At 46.9% G+C, this 8,144-nt stretch overlaps 1 protein-coding gene across 2 annotated transcripts in view; it reads right to left on the reverse strand.

The window, feature by feature from the left end:
• SCPEP1 (serine carboxypeptidase 1) overlaps window positions 1–6,960 on the reverse strand; it is a 32,974-nt gene extending 26,014 nt beyond the window's left edge. For both annotated transcript variants that reach the window (XM_072779917.1, XM_072779916.1), the window contains exons 1-2: window positions 6,814–6,960; window positions 2,997–3,145 (exon numbers count right to left, since the gene is read on the reverse strand). In XM_072779917.1, coding sequence (XP_072636018.1) covers window positions 2,997–3,145; window positions 6,814–6,880 — 216 coding nt within the window. In that variant the 5' untranslated portion in view covers window positions 6,881–6,960. The remainder of the gene's footprint in view (window positions 1–2,996; window positions 3,146–6,813) is intronic.
• Between the last annotated feature and the right edge of the window lie 1,184 nt (window positions 6,961–8,144).

The raw sequence follows: 8,144 nt of genomic DNA on the forward strand, positions 1-8,144 counted from the left end.
AATGCAAAAGTCCCAGAGCAGGGAGGGCTGGACACTGTGCGCTCAGGGCTGAGGGCAGGTGGGGCAGGGCTGTGAACAGAGCTCAGTGTCTGGGCCCAACCACGGGAGCTGGACGTCCCATGGGTTGTGAAGGGCTAAGCCAGGGAAGGTGGCCCTTTGGGAGACAGTCAGGGGAAAGCGTGGTCAGTGCTCTTCTGAACAAAGCCTCGGGGACCAGCTGAGCCAAGGGCACAGGCATTCAGAGAAAGGATCCTGCCTCCCTGTGCACGAGCAAGATGGACAAGAAAGGATCATACACAAACACGGAAGGAATAGCTCCGGCAAAACAGAAGCCAGGGCTACTTGTACAGGGCAATCTAAAGGGGAAAAAAAAAAAAGACAACGTCGGGTCAGGGCTCAGGGGTAACTGGAAGATTCCAACAGGGAAAGACTGTGTGAAACTATGTAATGTTTTGAACCTACCCCAAACTATTATAAAACTGGGAGGCTATCCATCCCTCTAATTATATGCACTCAGTATCTTAAGCTTTCCCAATATCATGGTAAAAAGCTCACAAACCAGGGGCAGCTGTTCATCACAGTGACATTTATGACAGTGAAAGGATGCACCTCCAATGCCCCTCGCTAAGGGAACAGATCAGTACAGACTGTGAAACAGCCATTTAGAACCACAAACTATATGGAATTATGTGGCAACACTGCAAAATGCAACACACAGTAAATTAAGAGCAAGCGTGTATCTCCAGGTGGCTGCTGGGCCCCTTTCTCCTAGTGGACTGACTGGGAAACAGGACAGGACAGGACCAGAACAAAAGGAGGGAAGCTGGGAATCCTAGGAGGCTTGGCCTTGGTGGGACAACTCCCAATTTCCTGGGCTGCTTTTGATAAGCTGTGGTCGGAGGCAGGAGATGACACCCCTCCCTCCCCTAACCCCAAAGGCAACAAGAAGCTGGCTGAAAGATGTTTCTGTTCTATTTGAGAACATCCTACCGCAAAGTCTTTTTTTCCCTTAGAACTTCGGGATGGGGTGCTTTCATGGCCCAGGACTATCCAGTGACTCTGAAATATGGGAAACATGTCAGCAGACCAACTGGACTGCTTAAATGACTTGAAAGTGTATCGAAAATAGCTCACTACTGCACTCAGAGTTACTTCACTCTGGTGACATGACCTCAATTACTCAAAGACCTGCCCACAGAAGTCAGTATGTGTGTCACCAGTAGGCTGCTAAAATAGATTTCCTTTTCATCAAAATTAATTATTTCTTCCCTAATCATAGTCTTTTTCCTTCTCCTGTGGGCCTCAGAGGAAATGAAGGGCAGGTTGGTTACTTAGCCTGTGGATAACCTTCAATGAGTATCTTAGCTCAGAGGGTTAACCTAACCAGTCATATACTGGGCGGCACGACAAAGTGTACGCAGAGCAATCAGCTGTGGGCAGAGGGAGCCCCTCCTCCAGAAGCTCCTGCCTTGTGTGAAAGGGGCCACGGTCACTCAGCTTTGGGATAGCAAGTTCAGGACCCAAGGTGCCATGTCTCCTGATGGTTGGAAAAAGGAAAATGTTTTGAATTTAAGATGTTGGCAAGTGAGATGTTTGGTGGTGCATTTGGAGTGTCCAACTCTTGGTTTCGGCTCAGATCAAATAAATAAATAAATAAATAAATAAATAAATAAATCTAAAACAAAACAAAAAAAATGTTGGCAACTAATTCAGATCGAACAACCACCTCACTCTGCAATCAACCAAAGGAAAGATCTGCAACTTCTAAAGTTGAACAGTTTTTAAATTCCTAAGAGCCCAGAAACTGCTTCAGGGGCAGCATGTGACAAAGAGGATGCTGACTGGGTAGCATCTGGCCTACACTCCAGTACTTCTGCTTTCTGCTTTGGCTCCTTCTGTAAGCTTTCACTTGAGGTTGGAAGAAGTCCTGCTGATTAACAAAATCCTCAGATGAAAAACCAAAGCTCAGAAAACAGAACTCTGCTGCATTTCCGCCTCCAGCAGCCCCGAGGTAAACAGAAGTTCATGGGGATACACACATGCGTTCTTTTTATCTGCACCCTCAAGCGGGGCCTCACATCCAGCCCTCAAAGGTAACAGTTGTGATAACGCTACAAGGGAAAGGGCCTTTCCCTACAAAGGGCTCCTCTGAGCCCTATCTCACCAGAAAGTCTGTGGGGGTTAGCCAAGGAGGCCAAGCCCAGGGCACTGGCAGGTTGCTGGTGAATGCTGACATTCTGGGAGGAAGTGACATTTGCATCCCTGGGAAGGGAGAAGCAGGACACTTATTTACCGATGAGCCACCTGGAGCCCAATCTGGGCCATACCTCCAGTCTCTAGAGGCTGAAGCAAGAGCGTGTTCCTCAACCCCTCCCTACAGACTGGTCTTCCAAGTGGGTGTGGGCCACCTCTGGGCAGGTATTTTAGGAATGCAAGGAAGGCTCCTCTGACTACCCCCAAATACCCTTCAGCCAGTCCCCTGCCTTCCAGCCTACAATCAGAGCTCAAGATGAACATGCAAACACACTTAGGGAGAAGGATAGGCCCAATATTTAATACTAAGATACAAAAGGCTGAATCCTTTACAAAGATCAGCTTTTCTGGGGGTGAGGACTTAGGGTCTAGGAGGGACTAGTAGAAGAGGGAGAGGGAGGGGTGCTCAGAGTGCCCTAGCCTTTGCTTTGGAACCTTTCAAAACATTTCTGTGAGCATAAAGTCAAATGTGTCTTTAAGAGCTTCCACGAAGGCATCCTGCCACTGGCTGAGCTCGATATAAAAAGACCCCCCACAAAGGCTAGAACCCCTCACTCTTTGATTTGGCCCCCTCGGTAGACCATTGCCTTTGCTTGCCCCAGAAGGACACCAAACCTCCAACCCTAGGAGACCCTCCATCAGCTGCTGGATCTGATTAGTCCTTCACAGCTGAGCTGTGAGACCTTAAGAGCAAGCAAAGTGGTATGTGGGGAAAGCTGGCTGGGCAGCCAAGCCACTTTTACCTGAAGCCACATGACCAGGGGCAGTTCTGAAAAGTTCTTGCAGGGGTTCGTGGCATAATAGAGCCACCAGAACATGTGGGCATCCTTGCGGACGGTCACGTAATCCCATACTTCCTTTCCCTCTTCTGCGGGCCAGTCAGTGACCGCTCCTAAAACAGAAGTACAATGTGATTTCCCGAAGAATGTGTAACATCCAGGTAAAGTCCAAACCTGCAGAGACAGCCATGCTAAACTGGAGAAAATTTGGTTCCTATTTGAGGCAATTTACTCACTTTAATATATTGTGGAGATAAGGAAAAGCACTTAAGTTAATGAAAAAGCAAACCAGGAGTGCCTGGGTGGCTCAGTCAGTTAAGCACCTGACGCTTGATCTCAGCTCAGGTGTTGATCTCAGGGTCATGAGATCATGCCCTGCATGGGCTCTGTGCGGAGCAGTCAGCTTGAGACTCTCCTTCTGCCTCTCCCACCCACTCTCTCCTTCTAAAAAAAAAAAAAAAAAAAAAAAGAAAAAAAAGCAGAGCAGCCCGGGTGGCTCAGCGATTTAGCGCCCTCTTTGGTCCAGGGCCGGATCCTGGAGACCAGGGATCAAGTCCCACATCGGGCTCCCTGCATGAAGCCTGCTTCTCCCTCTGCCTGTGTCTCTGCCTCTCTCTCTGTATCTCTAATAAATAAATAAAATCTTAAAAAAAAAAACTATTTAAAAAAAGGCCAACCAAACTTTTTTCTTTTTTTATGATAATCACACAGAGAGAGAGAGAAAGAGACAAATCAAACTTAATAGTGGCAAAAGAGGTTAAGGGCTTTCACTTTTTCCTCTGCAATATTCAGATTTTTTTTTAAAAAAAGATTTTATTTATTTATTCATGAGAGACAGAGAGAGAGAGAGGCAGAGACAGGCTCCCCATGGGGAGCCTGATGCAGGACTCGATCCCAGGACATGAGGATCACGACGTGAGCCAGAGGCAGAAGCTCAACCACTGAGCCACCCAGGTGCCCCAATACTTAGATTTTTAACAATAAGCCTGAAACACATTTACAATTCTATTTTAGAAAGACAGATTCACATTTCTGGAAAAAAAAGAAAAACTGCAAGATGCTGGCTTTTAATATCTCATTTAATATATGATTAAAGAAGTATCCCAAATGAGAGGGACCAATATTCACTTTATTATGCTGGGGCAACTGTTAGCTTTTGTGAGGGAGAAAAAAAAAAAAACAACACAGGTCCTTACTTGACACTGTAAACCAAAATAAATTTCAAGTGGATCAAGCGTTTCAATTTAAAATTTTAGACATTAAAAAAATACAAAAATATAATTGAATGCTTTTCTGATCTCTGGTTGGGGAAGTGATGTGGCCATACCCCCAGAGACTACAAAGAAAAAGATAAACAGAGTTGAGGACAGAGGCTTGTTATATATTCTGTACAACAAAATTTATGTACATCAGAAATAAAATTAAAAAGCATACAAGAAAGAAAGATCTGCAACAAATATGAAAAAAGGGTGATTTTCCTTTCTCATGTAGATCAATTTCAAAAAGTAAGATCAGGACAGCCCGCGTGGCTCAGCGGTTTAGCGCCGCCTTTAGCCAGGGTGTGACTCTGGAGATCCAGACCCAGGATCGAGTCCCACATCGGGCTTCCTGCAAGGAGCTGGCTTCTCCCTCTGCCTGTGTCTCTACCTCTCTTTCTCTCTGTGTCTCTCACGAATAAATAAATAAATAAAATCTTTAAAAAAACAAACAAACAAAAAAATCCAAAAAGGAAGATCCTAATTAAATGTGTGAAGGCTCTGAGGAAATAATTTACGAAAAGGAAATTTGAATGGCTAATTAATATGTAAAAAAAGAGTTAACATCACTAATACTCAGCTATGAAAGTCAAATCAATATGAGGTCACTAAAAAAACGTTGGCTTGGGGGCAGCTCAGGTGGCTCAGCGGTTTAGCGCTGCCTTCAGCCCAGGGCCTGATGCTGGAGACCTGGGATCGAGTCCCGTGTCGGGCTCCCTGCATGGAGCCTGTTTCTCCCTCTGCCTGTGTCTCTGCCTCTCTCTCTCTCTTTCTCTGTGTCTCTCATAAATAAATAAATCAAATCTTTAAAAAAAAAAAAAAACGTTGGCTTATTTGATGGATAAAAAAATAATGGCAGGTGCTCAATGTCCACAAGGAGACAGGAGATCAGTCCTCAGCACTGTCAGCAAGAGTGCACGCTGGCATCACCTTTGGGGAAGGCAGCTTGGCTTTCCAAATATCAAAAGAAAGATATTCCATAGATCAAAAGCTATATATATACACACACGCACACACACATGCACACACACATGCGTATCCTTTAATTCCACAGCCTCAATTTTCCCTAGTTACCTTTGTAGCATCTGAAAAGATGTTGTATCAGAAAAGAGTAGGTTCGATACATTTTCTGTCACCTTTGCTAAAGTAACAACTCTCGAGTCAACAGTTGTTTTCCTCAAATACCCCTCTGTGGGTAAGAAAAGGCTGAGGTTAAAGACGATGAGAGCTGACCCTCCATGATGGGAGTTTCCTGCCTTCTACTTCCTCTTTGCTGAAATTTCAAGCCCCCGTGACAAGGCAAGGCACAAAAACTGGTCTGAAACAGAAGAGAAGGGAGTAGACCAGGACACTACTCCCTTGGGGGTGGGATTTTGGGGTTTTGTAAGAAGGATGTAGATTAAGAAAACCAGAAAGTGGCTTGAGGAGCAAAACAGAATGGCTAGTGGCTTAAAGATTCTCTGTTCAAGTGACCCAAGATTACAGCCTCCTGGAGATATGACAAATAGGGTTTGCATCCCTTTTGACTTAGCGGCTGGCACTCCTCCCTTCCCTGGCAGTGACCACTGTTAAACATTTGGGGAGGGCGATATATTTGACATTTCCCAGACCCAAGCTGAAGGGCCAGAGGATCCCCAGTTTACAAAACGGAAGAGAACTCCTAAGCACTCCGCCTAAGATCACAAGGCAAGTTTGTGGCCAGTTGGAATTCTCGGGACCTTGATTCAGACCACGAGACATTCTGGTGAAAGAGTGAAAACCAATGTGCAAGTCATCCTATTAAACACGAATTTGTTTTTGTCAAAAAGAACTGCAGTGAGGGGAGATGTTATCCCGTCCTGATGAGGAGAGAGAGAAAGACCTTATCTCAATGAAACGTCCCATTCGTGATAGGGTTTGTTTTTCAGGGTCCTTCGCACCGCATGTTTCAGCTCAAATTAAAAAGTCCTCATGGGGGATCCCTGGGTGGTGCAGCGGTTTGGCGCCTGCCTTTGGCCCAGGGCGCGATCCTGGAGACCTGGGATCAAATCCCACATCGGGCTCCCGGTGCATGGAGCCTGCTTCTCCCTCTGCCTGTGTCTCTGCCTCTCTCTCTCTCTCTGTGACTATCATAAAAAAAAAAAAAAAAAAAAAAAAAAAAGTCCTCATGAACCCACTTAGCAGCCAATCACCGCAGGAAAAGGGCGGTGAACTTAGGATCGTGGAAACCTCATTGATCAGCAATTTTCCCAAGTCATGTATTTTGCACAACTGCTTCTACCTAGGGGGTAGGGAAGAGAGGAGGAGTACCAGACCACTCAGCCAGAAAGGGGTGTAGAAAAAATACTTAGCATTAAAAAAAAAAAAAAAAAGAAAGAAAAGAAAGAAGGAAGGAAAGAGAGCGAGGTTCCAAAGCAGTATAATGATGCAAGGTAGAAACTGGGGGAAAGAGATTTGCTTTCAAAAGCGCAAACCCACTAACACACGCTCAGCCCTGGAGAGAGAAGGAGGCACCGGCCGCTGATGCACCTTTTGCCCGAACCTACCGGTGCTCAGGCCCAGAAGTAGCAGCAGCAGCAGCGGCACGGAAGAGGCTCGGGGCGCCAGCTCCATGGCGAACGCCGGGCGGCAGCATCAGCAGCTGCAGGCTGCACCCCGCGCCCCGCCACGTGACGGCGGCGGGTGGGGCCTGGCGGAGGCGGGGCCTGTCTGAGGGGGCGGGGCCTGGGCGGGGCTGGGCGGGGCCAGGGCTGCGGGGAGTGAGCCCCGGTGGCTACCAGTGTCCCGGGCGCGCTCTGCTGGGCTGGTCCCCCCGGAGCAAGACGGCCGCGCTCGGGGTGTCCCGTCTGCCCCACCGCATCCTCCTCGGCGTTTTGGGGACAGATCGGAGAGGAAGAGGCGGAGAATGCATTTGATGGCCTGGGTCATGGGACGGGACTGAAACGCTGCAGAGAAGTAACCACGAGAACCGCCCTTCAAGCCGGGCTCCTCTCTTCCTTCCCCCCAAATAGGCCTGGCATTTCAAAAGCTACCGCGCGTGTACCTCCGAGAGATGAAGCCAGAACCAGCTGGTTCGTAGAAGCCTGCGATTCCGTCTTCACAGATTTATCTTTAAAATTACTTTAACTATAAGATTACATATGTCACGGACATTTTGGAAATTACAAAAATGTGTTGGATCCTACAGAACCGTTGTTGGCATTTGGGGTATATATATATTTTTTTTCCTGTGGTCTTCATCTTTTGAAGTACACTGATAAAAAGTTTTATTGTTTTTTTTTTTTTTTCTGTGTTGATGATAATTTGTCATTGGCAGAATTCGGTGTTAGCATCGTCTTCACAGCGGTCATTTTAAAGAGGAAACTGTAGGTTTGGGGAGGGAGAGGGGGGAAATGAATGGTAGAGATGTGTGTGTGTGTGTGTGTGTGTGTGTGTGTGTGTGTTAAAAGGTCATTTTTCCCCCTAAGGATGTACTGAACAACACCTCGTGGAACTAGGAAACAAGATAATACAAGGACAGTGTGAGGGTCAGGTTGTTGCTAACTCCTCTATTTCAAAAAGCGCACGTGACAGAAAACGAAACAGAAAAACAAAGTCCAGGTGACTAGGACTCCTTCTCCTGTTCCCCTCAGCATCCCTCTCCTCCTGACTCTCATCAATGATCAGGTGTTTTTATCTGCCACCCTGTGAAGTGACAGTCCTGCCGGTGATGGGCAAAGGCCCCGAGACTGAGGCCAGAGAAAAGAAACAGGTAACCAGGTTCCCTTAAGCTTTAGCTTGGGGGGTGGCCCCCGGGGAGGTGTAAAATGCCATATTGAGGGTACCAGCTCGGTGGGGGGGAGGGTAATAAACCTCTAGGGGAACATTTGAAAAATAT

Source organism: Canis lupus, chromosome 16 (genome assembly GCF_048164855.1).
Source record: "Canis lupus baileyi chromosome 16, mCanLup2.hap1, whole genome shotgun sequence".
NCBI lineage: Eukaryota > Metazoa > Chordata > Mammalia > Carnivora > Canidae > Canis > Canis lupus.